Source organism: Ruditapes philippinarum, unplaced genomic scaffold (assembly GCF_026571515.1).
Source record: "Ruditapes philippinarum isolate M1 unplaced genomic scaffold, ASM2657151v2 ctg16053_1_1_1_1, whole genome shotgun sequence".
Lineage (NCBI taxonomy): Eukaryota > Metazoa > Mollusca > Bivalvia > Venerida > Veneridae > Ruditapes > Ruditapes philippinarum.
Window position 1 is genome coordinate 1 of NW_026858908.1, and position 20,249 is coordinate 20,249.

The window sequence follows — 20,249 nt, forward strand, 5'->3', positions numbered from 1 at the left end:
TACAAAAATTTAACTAAGTCGATAAACAGGGAAGTTGATAAGCGACAGATCTGAAAGCGAATCCCACGGTATTGGACCACGTGCCAATGCTGTATGCCAAATATCAAAAGTTTGTTATTAGAAGTTGCCTAGAAAACTGTTACGAAAAGTTTTTCCCCGACCGCCCGACGCCCGACATTCAGCATATAATTACCCGGGTTTGCACCAGTGCAACCCGGCCAAAAACGGGAATAAAGATCAAAAAGGCAAAGGCAACGTTCACAGGATCTATCCTGTTGGGTCCCAAGGTTTCAAACCATGATATCATCTGCGTGCTTATATGGGACGCTAATCGCCAGATCAGATCAAGGATTTACAAGATGGCAACAATATACCTTACAAAACATACTTGGATCCACAATTCCTTACCTTTTGCATCTGCCTGGAAAATATAATTTTGACTTTTTGTGGGTAAGTTGTGGGAGGGGAAAACAAAAATAGCTTATTTTTGGTATTTTACCATGGTAAAAATCATCAATTTTTATATGCCCGAAAAAATTTCGGGCATATTATGTTATACCCCTGGCGTCCGTCCGTTAGCAATTTGGTTTCCGGAGCATAACTTAAGTTCTATTTGGTCCACAGTATTCAAACTTCATAGGATGATTGTCCATATTGGTAAGAAGACCCCTATTGATTTTTGGGTCACAAGGTTAAAGGTCAAGGTCTTTATTACCTTAAAACTGAAAATGGTTTCCGGAGCATAACTTAAGTTCCATTTGGCATACAGTCTTCAAATTTCATAGGATGAGTGATTGTCCATATTGGGTAGAAAACTCCTATTGATTTTGGGGTCAAAAGGTCAAAGGTCACTATTACCTTAAAACTGAAAACAGTTTCCTTTCAATAACTTAAGTATTAATCAACCTACAGCTGTAAAATTGAACAGCCATGTCCAATACATGACGCCTATTTGATTAAGGGCCGTAAGGTGAAAAGGTAAGTGTCGCAATGATCTTTTTACACTGAAAGTTGTGGTTTCTGGGCATAACTACAACTTGATGCTTGTGCTTTGAAAACAGCAACTGTATTATATATATATATATATATATAATATATATATATTGAAGGTTCTTTCAACTATAAAGGAGGATTGCTTTTTGAAGGAGGTAATACTATATTTAATTCCATGCCTTACAAATGTTTCATCCTTACTAACAAAAAAAAAACACTTTCGGGCATATAGACCTTTCATTTAAGCGATAACAGTCAGGGAAGAGTTATTTCCCTTACTGGATGTGACGTAAATGGGGGATAAAACTATGCAGGCCGCATAGAATGTTAGCTTTTTTAAAAGTTAAATGCGTCAATACTGATCGTTCAACTATGATTTTAGCATGTAAAAAATTATGCATGCTTACATGAACAAAAGAAAAAAAAACAAAGACTGAGATTAATTCTCGCTATGGAGTGAAACAGAGAAATTTCAAAGTGAATATATTTATAAGATCTAGATTTTCTCTAATACCAGGATAAAAAGCTAGTAACTAAATCAAATTTTAATATTTATAAACACCCATACTCACCAAAATTGCCTATTATAAATTTAAATGGCCATTTTCTAGTTTTCTGTGTAATGTTCTGTCATTTAGAAAATTCTGGCATATTTGTGACAAACATGAAAATAAGATTGCCAATGTGTTTTAATGATTGTTTTTTCAAGCTTTAATAGAGCAATTACAGAATGCATTCTGTCAATACTTACTGATTCTCTTTCATTATGCCGTATAAAAATATTTCAAAGAACCAGTAAAGGATATAATTTTATAAATATTCCGGAAAGAACGAAAACCATAATTAACTTTTATAATTTTAAATTCGCAACAGACGATAATAAGATACTTTTGATATTAAAGATCTATTCTTATGGTTATAAAAATAAAGACCTTTTCCCAGTAACTTATTTTATAGATAAATAGATGTGTATATATAAGCGACACTGGGTCGTAACATAGTAATTTACAGGGTGCATATGTTGTATACGAGGGTTGTTCGAAAAGTAATAGGACTTAGAGTCTTGTATATTTATATTTCATCCCATTTAGAATATTTTCATATGAATAGAGTTCTACAATTCATGCATAGGTTTATTAATTTATTGTGATGAACGCGCGTTTCCTGTGATATTGAATAACCATGGTAACACACACCCGGCGCACCACATAAAATATAGTTATTGAAGCTAAGTTGTACTTCTAATTTATTCATAATTTATACCCTGTTTGTTCATATATTCCACCAACACATTAATTGATATTTAAGTGACATTATATCTAAAGTTGAGGTCATTCGGGCATGAAAGGGCATAATCATTTAGTCTTGAACAGCTGTGGTCATGACGTTAAATGTAGAAGTACGGCACTCGTTAACAAACAGAAATTCGACGGGACGTTATTGACGTCAATTGCAAAAGTGCTAGCTGTAACAGGATCGACGGTAAACGGTACGCGGACTGTTCGGCACTTTTAATGTCTGTTTCGGGTCTTCTTATTCAGTTCTCACCAAAGGATTATACATAAGACGTTTCTATCAAACACTATTTTATTGTATCTCATTAGATATACTTGGTTTTAATAAATTAATATAATAATGATTAACGGTAATGATTAGCAGTATTTTCCCCAAATTTTGTTTTAATAAATGATACCTATCTATTGATAAATATTGTTATTTTACTTATATAATAATTTTGTTTTAAAAACGTACGTTGACATACATGTGAAAATTAATAATATAAATCGCTTTTGCATAAGCATTATGAGACCAGGCTTGTTGAGTTCCTAGTTTACTCAAAATATTCTAGAAAGTCGAGAATGATCGGCTATCGGGCATCTTTCTTGGAGAGTTGAACGAAATTGTGATCGCTTTCTTTCTCGTTTGATCTCCACACATGAAACCTGATCATAGTCACATAATTCAGACACCTGGAGCACTAGGGAGAATACTTTCAGGATGGATGACACTTGTTATATTTTGTATTTAGTTAACGACGTCATGAACGTCATTTATTGTATTGTTTGCGTGCCCCGGGTTTCGTGCCCCTTAAATTGTCATTTGAAAATTTCACAGAATTGTTATTTGTAAACATTTTGTATTGATATTTTCACTGTATATAGAAAACATGTTCCAAATATGTGTTTCTTGTAAAATTATGTACGTAAATTAAAAAATGTGAACAGTAGAGCTGCAGTCCTATTAGTTTTTGAACAACCCTCGTATAGAACGGCACTTGGCTGTGATATCATAAATCACCAGGGTGCATTTATTAGAGTTATAACATTACATTAGATTACGTCACTTTTGCTAGTTGTCAAAATATTTATGGTCCGATCATCCTAGGGACTTTATTGGTCATGCCTTACTGATATACTCGATCCAGAGTCCTACCAACTGGCACAGTCAAAAATACGTAAAATTATAATTCAGTTAATAACGAATATCTGTGAACGTGTTTCACAACTTGTTTTTCTGTGATTTTTTTTTAAATATTTGATAAGCAGAGTATGAATTAAAAAGTATCAAGTATCAAGTTGAAAATATTACTATTACCTTAACACTGAAAATGGTTTCCGGAGCATATTACCAGCTTAAATATATTGGTGTAATGTACGATTTTTTGAGAGTGCATTTTTCTTTTGCCGACACAAATAGTATACAGTCATGTACATTCAAAAGAATTATTACTTTTTATGCCTTTATTTTTATAGATTTATATTGTTGTTTTTCTTTGTCTTAGTAATGCTTAAATCAAAATGATTTTAATAAATCAGTATCTTGCAATTAATTATTACGCACCCGTTTTTCGAAACTACAGAATCCTTACATTTTTGAAACTCAAAATATCTTTTGGGTATTGTATATTAGCAGAGACATAGATACATTATCTATATTCCTGGTATTAGCAAGTTAGTACGATTTAACTGCCTGGTAAAATTTACATTATTAAGAATCTAACGAAAATGATAATCATGATCAGTTACCCAGCCATATGGTCTACTATTAAAACAAATCGTTACCCTTATTATAGTAAACATTTTTTATTCATTTCACCATCCTTTTTATGTAATAACCTATTCAATTACAGAAAATTTTGGCAATTTCAATCTGCCAATCTTACAAGAGAAAGGATTAAGATCTTTATATCTCTCTATTATTGTACTTAATCGTATTGGCATTGTCCAACGTATCCCCCAACGACGTCATCCAAGGGCGACAACTTGAATAGGTCTGAAATGAAAGGGTCTATAATGCTCCGCCTAGCGGTGCTTTTGTTAATCTTGCAATAATGTTTTCTTTACAAACATCAGTAAAAATTCCCGTTTTAGACCAAAATAATGTTTTCTGTAATTATCCCAATTTATTTTAAAACTATTTCATTTTCACCAAGAAAATAATCACATTGTACAAGTCAACATCAGGTTTCTAGTATACAGAACATTTACATTTCCTATTTCATACAATAATGCTTTCCCCTGTTAGAAAAGTTTCTCATTTTATTTCCAATCCAATTTCATAACCTACAAATAATTATCACATTCTATAACTTCACATCATTTTTTGCATTACAAAAAAGACATTTCCTATTTTATACCCACAATAATATTTTTCTCTGCAATTAGATTATTCCAATTACCCCTGGAATTATTCACGTAGTAATGTTTATTATTACAATTAATAAGAAAATTATAACTCTGTTTTTTACCATTAGAATATTATTACATTTCAAGTAGGCAATAATGAGTTCACCTTATTACTATACATCAGCTGACAAACTATATCGATCAAACATATTTACTAACCCAAAATTGTCAACTTCAAGGAAAATATGACTTTCTCTAAATGATTTTTAGATGATTCTTAAATAGCATAGCAAGATGAAAGGCTGACAATATTAAATCAATTACCATCATTATGTGCACCTGACTTATGTGACTTGACCTCTGTTGACTGTCCACTGTCATCCCCGGGTGTATGTCTATGTGATTTTGGAGGCTGTTGCATTTCTGGAAATCCTTGAGCTGGGAAATACTTCATAGGAAATCTTGGCGTAGAAGGCATATTATGTCCACCTTGGGAAATATTTTGATACGGAGGTGGCATGCGAAACATTTGATACCCTGGAGGAAAACCAGGAGGCATCAGTCCAAGTCCACCAGGACCAAATGGAAAATTCATCCCTTGACCATAACCTTGACCTCTCTGTGGATCATGACCTTGACCTGGATGTGGTGCATAACCTTGTTGCGGACCATGACCTTGCTGTTGCTCATTTCCAGGCATAGGTTGTTGACCTGGAAAATGACCCTTCATACCACCTTTATTCATATTTGGATCCCCACTACCAGGAAAATTATGATAAAATCCTGGCAATGCACCATACGGGCCTGGAGGCCAAGCATACTGTTGTGAATTTTGATGATCTGCTTTTGGTACCTGTTGTTCTTGTTCTTGTATCTAAATATAAATATATATGTATACACATTCGAAAATTTACTTAATGACACATTTTCAATTAAATCGGCATATAAATTACCTATATGAATAACCAACAAAAGTGTTTTTAACTACATACAATATTGCTGTTCACATCACTAGACTATTAAATATAAAAAATATCATTTAATTGTTAATTATCTAAGGAATTTTAGTATAAAAACCTCATAATACTGCACCTAATAATGCCCAGTATGTTCAGGACTAAGAATTCCATATGTTTTCTGTGTCAGTAATTCTTTGAATACAAGCTACAATATAATTAGTTGACTTTACCCAAAGTATAGAGTCATTCTAGTTTTTTACTTATTCATTGTATGGAAACCCACTGTATCATTTAATGGATATTGTGATTTGATTTTGTAGGTCTGTGAACGTAAAAAGGAAAGATTTTATAGTATTTGATGTTAACAGTTACATCTAATGGGTTAAAACTACAGAAAATGTAGGTTGTTTTCACCAATTAGTGAAATAGCAACTAAACCTGCCACAGAAGTGACAAATATCCCCACATGACCTCTAGGACACAGGATATTATGTGGTGCAATTTTTCATTATCTGAAAGAAAACTTTAGAGATGTATTTGAAGGGAAAAAACCCTTAATAAATCGCACACTGCTTTTGAAAGAGTTTTCCATGTTTCTAAATTCACGTTTTCCAAAGTTTTCTGTTTCTAAATTCATGTTTTCCAAAGTTTTTTGTTTCTAAATTCATGATTCAAAGTTTTCTAAGTATTAATAAGGTGATACTTTTTCTTATTTGGGTATACTTACTTTTATTTGCATACACTAAAACGGTTTGGCAAATAGAGTTTTTCACACACTTATATATTGTAATTTGATTGTTGACACTTGTGACATTACGAGGCGGCATTCTCTAAAACTAGAGGGCCATGATGGCCCTGAGGTCGCTCACCTGTATATAGGCTCCCAGAGCGGGGCCAGTTTAAACCCCAGGGCTTTTATTTGAACAAACTTGGAAGACATCCATTAGAAGATGTTTCATGATGTTAAGTTTTTACTACACACATATAATGAAAAACAATGACCTCCGCCCCCCCCCCCCCCCTGGCAGGGCCAATTTTAACCCAACGGCTTTTATTTGAACAAAGTTGGTAGACACCCACAAGAAGATGTTTCATGCTACACATCTAACCTCTAGCTCATTGGGTTTTTTAAAAGAAGATTTTTTAAGTTTTTACAATACACATATAGTTAAAAACAATGACACCTCTGAGGCGGGAACAGTTTTGACCCAAGGGCTTTTATTTGAACAAACTTTGTAGACACTTACAAGAAGATATTCATGCTTAATATCTAAACTCTAGCTATTTGGGTTTTTTCAAAAAAGATTTTTAAGTTTTTGCCATTTAGGAAAATCAATGACCCCCGGGACGGGGCCAATTTTGACCCCAGGGCTTTTATTTGAACAAACTTTGTAGAAACCCATTAGAACATGTTTCATGCTAAATATCTTAGCTCTAGCTCTTTGGGTTCTTTAAAAGGAGACTTTTTAAGTTTTTACAATATGCATATAGGGAAAATCAATGACCCCCTGGGGCGAGGCCAATTTTAACCCCAGTGCTTTTATTTGAACAAACTTGGTATACAATCATAAGAAGATGTTTCATGCCAAATATCTTAGCTCTAGCTCTTTGGGTTCTTTAAAAGAAGACTTTTTAAGTTTTTACTATATGCATATAGGAAAAATCAATGACCCCCTGGGGCGGGGCAAATTTTAACCCCAGGGCTTTTATTTGAACAAACTTTGTAGACACTCACTAGAAGATGTTTCATGGCAAATATCTTAGCTCTAGCTCTTTGAGTTTTTTAAAAGAAGATATTTAAAGTTTTTTCTTTCGGTTGCCATGGCAACCAGAGTTCTGCATGGAATGGAATTCTTTGAACAACTTTGTTAAGGCTTCACACAAGGAACATCCCTGTGAAGTTTCATTATGATCTGCCTTATGGTTTCAGAGGAGATGTCGTTTTAAAAGTGTGAACGGACAACGGACGACGTACGACGGGCGAAGAGTGATCCTAATAGCTCACCCTGAGCAGGTGAGCTAAAAACACCTTGACAGGTAAAAGTGGTCGTTTAATGAAAAGATTGATCTCAATTAGCTGACTAATTAGCGGTCGTTGGTCGCGTTTAGCAAAAGTCGCTTAATGCATTAAAGATAAAGAGAGAAAATGAACGGGGGGAATTGAAAGTGGCCGCATAAGACAAGTCGCTTAATACACGTGGTTGCATGGGCAAGTTAGACTGTATATATATATAAATGGTTTAATAAATAACACACTTTTTCCATTATAAATTTTACATTTAAATAATACTTTTTCAGGATGTTTGACGTTTTTCATCCAAACTTTACACAAGTGCATATCGATCAACGCGAGTAGCATTTGAAACTATTTAAATAAGAAATGGCAAAAAAGAAGATCCCAAAAATACTAAAGTAATATATAAATACCTAATAGTTAAGCAGTTAAAACACTGACAGGGGACCTCTGTCTACCTATAAAGGGCATTGAAATGAAAATGGACTTTGAATTTTTTTTTTATTTATCACGCTTCATTCTGCCTTACCTATTTCTTGCATTGTTATAATAATCTTTGTTATTTAAATCAAGTTATCATCTGCGGAAAGGGGGAAAGTACTCTTATATTCATAGTTTTTTGTTTAATTGGCTGTTCAAAATCACAAAGGAGCTATTATTTGATTATTGATTAACTACTATGTGCTTTTATACAAAGCTGAATTTTTGCAAAGTGCCCCTAGTATCTCAAATTTTATTCAACATTAGTGATTGAAAAAACCGCAATTTAAAGTCACTTAACTGATACAGACAGATCACAGCATTTTGGGGGAACATATACCTGTTTAGGATAGGAGAAACAGCCTTTAATTCAGCTGTAAATATAGGGAAAAATCATTGCCAGTGTAGTTCTGAACAAGTAAAATTGTTGCATAAAAATACTTAAAACTCTGATTAATTATTTGTTTACTAGAAAATAAAAGAAATTTACATGTTTTCCTTTTACATTCTCCTGTTATCATAAATTAAACTAAATAACCTCATGGTAAATAACCAGTAGACCTTATTAACATTTTATACAAATATTGAATGAAAAGTGTTAATGTAATAAGCATTTACACTGGCGACTGTTTAATATTAACGGCTAAAGCCCTTTGAATAAAGTACAGGCAGTTTTAAATTAAATGCAGGGAAATTTAAAAAATTACTACAAATTTCTTAGGGATAAAACCTAAAGAAACTAGTACCCTCAACACAATCGAAATCATCAAGGGACCTATTACAAAAAACCTCAGGTGCACAACCGAAATCAACATCAACCAAGACCATATGGGCAGGCCTTCCAACAAAAGCAAGCACAACAGACAACGAGACATCACAAAAATAAATGTAAATAACAACATATCAAATCTGACAAATACCACTGACAATTTTGTTGCAGGAAAAACACAAAATTATTATTTAAACTGGAAATCACTTACAAATGATAAGTGGATACTTCAAACTATAACAGGCTATCACGTAGAATTGGCCGAAACACCCTTTCAACATACAATTCCAAAAGCATTATCATTTAATGTGTCGGAGCAAAATTTAATTGAGTCTGAATTAAACAGATTTCTTAATTGCAACATTATTGAAAAAGTAGATAATATAACACAAAGAGATGAATTTATTTCAAACATTTTTATTAGACCGAAAAAAGATGGTAAGATTAGAATTATTCTTAATCTTAAATAATTTAACGATAGCTTTATGGAAAGTATTCACTTTAAAATGGAAACATTACAACATGCAATCAACTCCATGCGAAAAGATTGTTTTTTCGCATCTGTAGATCTGTCTGAAGCATTTTACTCCATCCCTATTCTAATGCAAGACAGAAAATACTTCAGGTTTATTCATAATGGTCAGAAATATCAATTTACCGCTTTAGTTATGGGTTTAACCACATCCCAAAGGGTTTTTACTAAAGTGACGATACCTGTTTTTGCATCTCTCAGAGGGAAAGGTCATATTAGTTCAGCGTACATAGATGATTCTTGTCTACAAGCATCAACGTTTGCTGAATGCCAGAAAAATGTCTCAGACACAGTTAAACTCATGGATTCATTAGGACTGACAGTTCATCCAATAAAATCAGTTTTGATACCATGTTAACAAATAACATTTTTAGGATTTATATTGTGTTCTGAAACAATGTCTGTAAGGTCAACCCCGGAAAGGCAAGAAGAGTTGATAAGTCTGTGTGGTTCTGTTCTTTTAAAAAGGTTTTTAACAATCCAATTGCATATAAATATTTTAGAATTGAAAGCACGTCAGTTAGCGCTAACTTCATTATGTAAAGACACTACTCAGTGTCATATCAGAATTTACATGGACAATAGCACAAGCTGTGCTTATGTTAATACATTTGGCGGTAAAACTGATGAATTAAATAATCTGGCCCGAGAAATTTGGATGTGGTGCATAGATAAAAATATATTTATAAGTGCAGCACATGTAGCTGGAACTGAAAACAATGAAGCAGATAGGCTGTCAAGGAAGTTCAATGATGACTTGGAATGGACACTGAAAAGACATATTTTAGACAAAATTAAAGAACAGTATCCAAATATGTCAGTAGATCTGTTTGCTTCTAGACTTAATCATAAGTTAGAAAAATATGTTTCTTACTTACCTGAAACAAACAGTATTACAACAGATGCATTTACATTAAATTGGATTGATGATCTTTATTACATATTCTCTCCTTTCAGTCTAATACCAAAAATACTAAAGAAAATAGCAGAAGACGAAACCGAGGCAATTATGATATGCCCCATTTGGCCAACACAAGTTTGGTGGCCATCCCTGACAAGACTGATCAGCGGACCTCAAAACATTCTTTACCTACCACACAAACCAAACAAGCTTCATTCGCTCAAAAAGACGAGACTAGGTATTTTCAGGTTATCGGGCAATCCCTCAAAAAACAGGGAGTACCTACAGATGCAATTAATATCATTTTACACTCATGGAGAGATTCAACCAAGAAACAATACAACACATATATTAAAAAATGGTTTGCTTTTTGTGGGGGACATATCAATCCCGTTCGGCCCTCTGTAAATTCAGTTCTAGAATTCTTTTTGACATTACATAAACAAGGTTTAAAATACTCTGCATTTCAAACTGCAAGAGCTGTTATCAATAATTTGACAAAAATATGCAGCAATTTAGATTTCAACTTAATAAAACGATTCATGACTGGCATTTTTGCAGAAAGACCTAGTCTGCCAAAATACACCACAAAATGGGATGTAGACATTGTCTTCAAATTCATTGAAAGTTTACAGAACACAACTCTTCTCCAATTATCATGTAAACTATCGGTCATTTATTTACTTTTAACAGCACAAAGATGTCAAACCTTACACCTGTTAGAGCTAAATGACATTGAATTTCAAGGGGACAGTGTCATTATTCAGTCAAACCATATATTGAAACAAACAAAACCTGGCAATCACCTACAGAATATTGTGCATCAAAAATATGAAGCCAGTCCTTCCATTTGAATTGTAAACATTTTAGAAGAATACATCCGCAGGACAAAACCTTTACGACAAAATGAAACAAAATTATTGATCAGCACTCAAAAACCACACAAATCAGTATCACATCAAACAATTTCACATTGTAAAACACATTTTAATAAAGGCAGGAATTAATAATAAATATGGGCCAAATAGTACTAGAGCGGCTTCAACATCAGCAGCTTGACTACGTGGGTGCCTCTAACAACAACCGCAAAAACAGCTGGATGGAAAGGGGGCAGAAACATTTGCCAAGTTTTACAATAAAACCATTCAGGAAAAAACAGTACAAGAGGCAATACAAACTAGTAAAAAATAATTGTGTTAAAATATATCTTACTGAGCAAAGAACTTTGACAACTTCAATTTAATCTGAATCAAGTTATTCTAATATGTTTATAACAACACAATTTTCTTTGCTTTACATAGAATAGTAATAAATAAATGTTTATTTAGATTAGGAAATATGAATTGTTAGAACTTACTTAGATATTAGATTAAAAACAATGACAACAACATACATAGTTCTTTTAATTTTACCTTTCATTGAAAGAAAAAATTGCATAATTTTAAATGCACTAAAGAATCAACTCTAAAATCTCTGTGTGAGGCCCCAAAAGGGATATGCGGTTGATCACTTTTGGGATCACACACCCACCCAATTGCCCACCCTGTTAAATATGTTTGATTCTTTACGCATTATCATCACTAGATCATGTTTATAAACTTGACATGATCTGATGATGGCTCTAAAGACTGACCAGTGTTGCTGATAAGCCAGCTTCCTCTCTCTGTGTGATCCTGATCCCAAAAGTGATTGCGGTTGATAAAATATCGATCAAACTTCAACTTCCTAAGGTAAGTCTCGTTTAATCTTTCCATTAAACCTGATATTGAGTACTTAAGAAATGGAAGCACTGGTTGTTGTTGTGGGTAGTATACCTTATCTTCATCATGATATAGTAACTATGGGCCAGAGGTGACTATACTTAACAAGAGCTGTCACCCAAGTGACGAATGCCTCCGAAAAGGTTTCCTAAGCATGCAGGTATTATGAAAAGAAAAAGAAGGAAAGTAACTAACTGCTGAATATTGTTCTTTGTTTTATATTACCTGTAATGTCTAATTGTGATTCAAAATATAAGTGTGACCTTGACCTTTGAAGAAGGGAAGTGGTTCCTGGACGTGACAAAATGTTGTTATGAGATAGACATTTGTGCCAAATTATTTCAAAATCCCTAAATGCATGACAAAGTTGCAGTCTGGACATGATTGTTATGTAAGTGGGGACATACGGACATGAGCCTCAGCCGCGACACATTGTTTTGATGTGGTAGACATTTGTGCCAAGTTATTCTAAATGGTAGAGACAAGATAATGGGCGTGACACATCATCTTGATGTTGTAGACATTCCTGCAAAGTTATTTTAAAATCCTTCCATGCCTGATAAAGTTACAGCCCAGACACGATTGCGTGTACTTATTAATTCTAATTAGGGCCGGGAATTATATTCGAATATTCGAAACACTACCGAATATTTGAACATTGAAAAATGAATACGAATATTCGAAAAAGAAGAGTGTTTTTTTTGGTTATTACTTTCAAATTTCAATTAAGATCGTAAATTAAACCATTGACCTTTACTTGACCAGGTGTTCACACGTATGACGCGTGTCAACGATTATCGCCAATTAACTGTGAAAACTTTGATGTCTAGTTGATCAAAAGGGCACCCGTTTAACCATTTTCAATATTCCTGTTGAACAGAATAATTATTATGTAAATTTCCCATTTTAATTATCTTATTTATTGTTTACTGTGCAATAACCTTTCCGATTAATCAGTAATTGTCTTAAATTTTGTGAAGACGAAAAAATTGACACGTATTAATCGGTGCTTTATGAAAGCATGGTCAGTGTCTTATATTCCGTCAAAATATATTTATTCCCTAGAAACTAGACTCCGTGTGATATTTACTGCATTTTAGCTAAATTTATCTAAAGAATATTTTAAACCTTATCTAAAATTATAAATAAATAAAAAATATATTTAATTCAAATTAAGTTTCAATATAAATTATGTGTTTTGGGGGCTACGGTGATTCATTTTTCTGTCAATCAAGACACGTGAATTACCTCCCGTTAATAAGAGAAATGATCAGCAGTCGGGTTAACTGAACAAAAGGCAATATAATTATGAATTTATTTCAAAAATAAAAACATTTATGTCGATTTACAATATATAAAATAAAAAACTTTTACGCAGTAATATGGGTATTTTTAATCGTCGATTATTCCAAGCATATTAAAGTTGTACAGTATTCGACGCAATCAATTTCGAATACGTATACGTCAAAGAGAAATATTGGAACAAATGTTGTAAAAACGAATATTCGTATATATTCAAATATGGAAAACAAATATTCAAACATCAAATTCCTTATTCGTTCCCAGCCCAGTAATTCTAATTGTGATAATGTGAAACTTCAAAATGTTACTGTGACCTTGACCTTTGAGGTTGAGTAATTGTAAGACGCGACACATCGTCTTGATGTGGTAGACATTTATGCCTAGTTAATTTAAAATCATTTGATGCATGAAAAAATTACAGTTCGGACACGAATGTGTGTACCTATTTACTTTCACTGCGATAATGTGACACTTCAAAATGATAGTGTGACCTTGACCTTTGAGGTAGGGACGTGGTTCTTGGACACGACACATCATCTTGATATGTTATACATTTGTGTTATTTGAAGTTATTTCAAAATCCCTCAATGCATGACAAAGTTAGAGTCCATACACGAATGAAGTGGGACAGACGGACGTTCTTACGAAATGGTACTTATGTGACTTTTCCTTTGATCTTTTTAGCCATACAAGGCTTAAAACAAGAACGTGTTTGTTAAACACAAATGCCCCCAGCTCCGATTCTTGTCAGTAGCAATATTTAAAAAAATGTTTACCAATTCACTCAGTTATGGGCAGAAACATTGCCAAAAAATTATAAACACAAGTTATATAGGTTGACAGAGTCATGGCATTTTGTAATTGTGAAATATATAAGTTGCCAAGTCATTGCTATGACTTGTGAAGTGATAAATATTCAACTTTATCAAATGTTTATAAATGTAATAAATCTATACTTTGCACCCTTGACCTTGACCCACTGACACCTATAGAATATCATGCAAGTTATCTTCCTACCAAATATGAAATGCACCCGTCAATAAATAAAGGCTGTATGGGCAAAAATGTTAAAATCTATTTTGAGCATTGATGACCTTGATCAAACTGACCCCTAACTCCATCCAAAGGAAGAATACCATGCAAGTTATCTTCCAACCAAATATGAAATACACCTGCCAATAAATAAAGGCTGTATGGGCAAAAGTGTAAAAATCTATTTTTAGCACTTGTGACCTTGACCCAACTGACCCCTAACTCCATCCAAAGTAAGAATACCATGCAAGTTATCGTCCTACCAAATATGAAATATATCTGTCAATAAATTGAGGCTGTATGGGCAAAAGTGTAAAAATCTATTTTTAGCACTAGTGACCTTGACACACTGATCCCTAACTCAATCAAAAGGAAGAATACCATGCGAGTTATCTTCATATCAAAAATGAAATACACCTGTCAATAAATAAGGCCTTTATGGGCAAAAGTGTAAAAATCTATTTTTAGCACAAGTGACCTTGACCCACTGATCCCTATCCCAATCAAAAAGATGAATACCATGCAAGTTATCTTCCTACCAAATATGAAATATATCTGTCAATAAATAAAGGCTGTATGAACAAAAGTGTAAAAATCTATTTTTAGCACAAGTGACCTTGACCCACTGATCCCTACCCCAATCAAAAGGATGAATACCATGCAAGTTATATTCCTACCAAATATGAAATATATCTGTCGATAAATAAAGGCTGTATTAGCAAAAGTGTAAAAATCTTTTTTTAGCACTGGTGACCTTGACCCAACTGACCACTAACTCCATCAAATTTTATGTTCCTATCAATTATAAATGACATCTGTCTATAGAATATGGTTAATACACTTGTAACAAGAGCACCGCTAGGCGGAGCATAATATGCCCGAAAGTGTGTTTTTTTTTTGTAAGGATGAAGCATTTGTAAGACATGGGAATTAGCTGTTCATCCTATAAATTTTACAGATGTAGGTTGATTAATACTTAAGTTAATAATAATGACCTTAACCTTTGACCTTGTGACCCTAAAATCAATAGGGGTCTTCTACCTTATATGGAGACAATCATCCTAAGGAGTTTGAATATTGTGGGCCAAATGGAACTTAAGTTAAGCTCCGGAAACTGTTTTCAATTTTTAAGGTGATAGTGACCTTGACCTTTGACCTTTTGACCCCAAAATCAATAGGGGTCTTCTACCCAATATGGACAATCATCCTATGAAGTTTGAACATTGTCGGTCAAATGGAACTTAAGTTATGCTCCAGAAACTGTTTTCAGTATCAAGGTAATAGTGACCTTTGACCTTTTGACCCAAAATCAATAGGGGTCTTCTACCCAATATGGACAATCATGCTATGAAGTTTGAACATTGTGGGCCAAATGGAACTTAAGTTATGCTCCGGAAACCAAATTGCTAACGGACAAATTGCTAACGGACGGAAACTGTTTTCAGTATCAAGGTAATAGTGACCTTGACCTTTGACCTTTTGACCCCAAAATCAATAGGGGTCTTCTACCCAATATGGACAATCATCCTATGAAGTTTGAACATTGTGGGTCAAATGGAACTTAAGCTATCCTCCGGAAACTGTTTTCAGTTTAAAGGTAATAGTGACCTTGACCTTTGACCTTTTGACCCCAAAATCAATAGGGTTCTTTTACCCAATATGGACAATCATCCTATGAAGTTTGAACATTGTGGGCCAAATGGAACTTAAGTTATGCTCCGGAAACCAAATTGCTAACGGACAAATTGCTAACGGACGGAAACTGTTTTCAGTATCAAGGTAATAGTGACCTTGACCTTTGACCCCAAAATCAATAGGGGTCTTCTACCCAATATGGACAATCATCCTATGAAGTTTGAACATTGTGGGTCAAATGGAACTTAAGTTATGCTCCGGAAACTGTTTACAGTTTTAAGGTAATAGTGACCTTTGACCTTTTGACCCCAAAATCAATAGGGGTCTTCTACCCAATATGGACAATCATCCTATGAAGTTTGAACATTGTGGGCCAAATGGAACTTAAGTTATGCTCCGGAAACCAAATTGCTAACGGACAAATTGCTAACGGACGGAAACTGTTTTCAGTATCAAGGTAATAGTGACCTTGACCTTTGACCCCAAAATCAATAGGGGTCTTCCACCCAATATGGACAATCATCCTATGAAGTTTGAACATTGTGGGTCACATGGAACTTAAGTTATGCTCCGGAAACTTTTTACAGTTTTAAGGTAATAGTGACCTTGACCTTTGACCTTTTGACCCCAAAATCAATAGGGGTCTTCTACCCAATATGGACAATCATCCTATGAAGTTTGAACATTGTGGGCCAAATGGAACTTAAGTTATGCTCCGGAAACCAAATTGCTAACAGACAAATTGCTAACGGACGGAAACTGTTTTCAGTATCAAGGTTATAGTGACTTTGACCTTTGACCTTTTGATCCCAAAATCAATAGGGGTCTTCTACCCAATATGAACAATCATCCTATGAAGTTTGAACATTGTGGGTCAACTGAAACTTAAGTTATGCTCCGGAAACTGTTTTCAGTTTTAAGGTAATAGTGACCTTGACCTTTGACCTTTTGACCCCAAAATCAATAGGGGTCTTCTACCCAATATGGACAATCATCCTATGAAGTTTGAACATTGTGGGTCAACTGAAACTTAAGTTATGCTCCGGAAACTGTTTTCAGTTTTAAGGTAATAGTGACCTTGACCTTTGACCTTTTGACCCCAAAATCAATAGGGGTCTTCTACCCAATATGGACAATCATCCTATGAAGTTTGAAAATTGTGGGCCAAATGGAACTTAAGTTATGCTCCGGAAACCAAATTGCTAACGGACAAATTGCTAACGGACAGAAACTGTTTTCAGTATCAAGGTAATAGTGACCTTAACCTTTGACCTTTTGACCCCAAAATCAATAGGGATCTTCTACCCAATATGGAAAATCATTCTATGAAGTTTGAACATTGTGGGTCAAATGGGACTTAAGTTATGCTCCGGAAACCAAATTGCTAACGGACGGACGGACGGACGGACGGACGGACGCCAGGGGGTATAACATAATATGCCCTTTCGGGCATATAAAAATGTAAAAATCTATTTTTAACATTGGTGACCTTAACATTGGTGACATTGACCTTGACCCAAATGACCCCTTACTATACCCAAAGAAGGAGGACCTCCCTTGGCATGTTTGTATTAAACATGAAAGACATCAACCAAAAAATAAAGGCTGTATGAGCAAAAATGTTTAAATTTATTTTCTAAACCAGTGACCTTGACCTTGACCTAGAGACCACTTACTCCACAAAAAATTAGAGGACCATTAAAGGTATGCACCTACCAAATATGCAAGATATTATCAAATAAATTAAGCAATTAAGAGAAATTTATGATAAATCCAACTTGCCGGAATAGGTTAACCAGACAAGGCCCTATTTTCAAAGTGAAAAAAGGGAAATAACTGGGAAATATGGATGACACAGTTATATAACTTGGCAATATCATGTACTTTGTATTGATAAATAAGTGTGGAAATTATGAAGCCATTAGTATAGATAGAACTTAAGATATTTCCAACTTGCCGTTTTAGGTTAACTATTATTCATTTTCTAAGTGCTGAAAAGGGCAATAACTTGGTAAATATGGAAGCCATAGTTATGAATCTTGACCAGATCATGTACTTTGTATTGATTAGTAAGTGTGTAAACTAAAAGCCATTGGTACAGGTAGAACTTAAGAAAAATCCAACTTGCCGTTCTAGGTTAACCTCGTACGGACGTTCCAACATTTTGGCTTTCTTTGTTTTCTTAAGGGCTACTAGCCCCTAAACCCTTTGATCACGGAATAGAACCTATTTTTCTCTTTTGTTTTCTTTACTGTTATATAGCCCCTAAAACCAAAATGTTTGCTCGGACGTTCTTACCAGAGCTACATTATGGGGTTTTCTTTTGTTATTTCTTTTGTTCTTTTTAACCCCACAATGCAGAAAATAACCCCACAAGAGAAACGGAATGAATGACATCAAAGACATCTATTGTTATGAGAACAATAGACCAAACCCCATAATGTAGCTCTGGTTTGTACGGACAGACGGACGGACGGTTCAATTAATATATGCCCGGGGGCATAAAAAGACACACAAGCATAAACGGAATGAATAGGATCGTTACCTATTGTTCTGCAAGTCACACAAGTACCTTTGGGTTTGTACGAACAGATGGATAGACGGTGCGATTATATTATGCCTCCCTTCGAGGGCATAATAAAGGCGAAGTATTATATCAAAGGAATGTACCTGAAAATTTTCCCACCTCTCTGGCAGTTCACATGCAACAGCTGTCTGATATTTCACAGTAAATCTTTTTCCTTCAATCTCTATTTCTTCCTCTTTTACTTCTTTACACATGTGATCAACATCTGTTTAATAAGAATATTCTTTTATTTATTTTATTTTATTTATTTAAAATTGAATAGACATAATTATGAAAATTTTGGACTGGTTTCCTCAATTAAGAAATCAATAGTTATGTCTTACTTTTGAATTATAGAGCCACCACCGTACACGGGCAACCTCGACTCTTTTACTTTTTCAAAAAGCAAATAATCAAATATTTAAAAAGAAAATAAAAAAACAAGCAATTATCATAGTATTGCAAGCAATCCATAAGTCCCCTACCGGTTAGAACCCCAGCAACATTCTGATGGGTCATTGGGCATTCAATTTTACCAGTGAATGAATGACATGAATGAACTTAAATCTTTTGAGTTCCAAGTTTGTCTATATCATAGTAATGTGTTAAGTTTCCCTGCCTAGTAAGGAAATTATGTTTATACAAGAGATAATCGAAAGGGATGAATAAGTATAAATAATGTTTCAACTTTTCTCTATTTTAAATAAATTTGTTGAAAAAAAAAACCTTTAAAAGTGATCTCAGGAAACAGTTTTTATGAACAGACAGACAGACAGACTGAAGGAGACTCTTAAGTTATTTTTTTTTAAACATCCCTGCTACCAAAATATAACATATTTTAATGCAAAATTCTTAAAGAGGAGATAACGCTTGAAATAAAGATGTTAGATTTATGATACATTGTCATACATGGTGTGAGTTTTCCTTTAAGTAAAATTAAAGATACCATTTATAGTCACAAAGAAGATAATTAAAATACCATTTATAGTCACAAAGAAGATAAGTAAAAAAAATAACAATTTTCAAATATAGCATTAACTATAATGTATAGTAAGTAACAAAGATGAAAATTTAAAAAAAAAAATATAATGTAGGTGTTGATAATGAATGATCCATGAATCCATGAAGAAACAAGAAACATGGCAATGCTACGAAACCAGGTTTTCAATTATCACCATTGTAGATAAATATGTTGTAGTTAAAATACAAATATACATGTACAAACAACAAACGATGTGCAATGTAAATCATGAATAATGAATTTTCTATTTTTACTATAACCTTGACTCTAGGGGGCCCAAAAGCCATCCCAAGTGAGGTCTTTATAAAAAATTGCTTTACACCAAATTTCATAAAAATATCTTATTCCAAACTAGTTATTGAAATGAAACCTATTTTCTATTTTTAGTAACAGTGACCTGACTGGAAACAGATTTTCTATTTTTAGCAACAATAACCTCGACCTTGACTCTTCTGGACCCAAAAGCAGGGAGAAGAGCTGGCAGGCATGCAACAACATAGATAGTTTCCGTTTTATAATTAAAAGTTTGTTGTGATTAAAAGGATATATTACAATAATAATAAAATTTTATGGAAAAAACAAAGGGCTATATAATTAGGTAAAAAAATTATTCAATCACAAAACCCCGACAATATGCATCAGGGCACTTGAAGAAAAAA

At 33.8% G+C, this 20,249-nt stretch overlaps 1 protein-coding gene across 1 annotated transcript; it reads right to left on the bottom strand.

Moving 5' to 3' along the window:
* Positions 1-3,860: 3,860 nt before the first annotated feature.
* Positions 3,861-18,791, bottom strand: LOC132754643 (annexin A7-like). The gene is made up of 2 exons (XM_060745300.1): positions 18,674-18,791; positions 3,861-5,493 (listed from the first exon to the last, which is right to left on the bottom strand). The coding sequence occupies exons 1-2, from the start codon at positions 18,782-18,784 to the stop codon at positions 4,936-4,938; spliced, it is 669 nt and encodes a 222-aa protein (XP_060601283.1). The 5' UTR covers positions 18,785-18,791; the 3' UTR covers positions 3,861-4,935.
* Between the last annotated feature and the right edge of the window lie 1,458 nt (positions 18,792-20,249).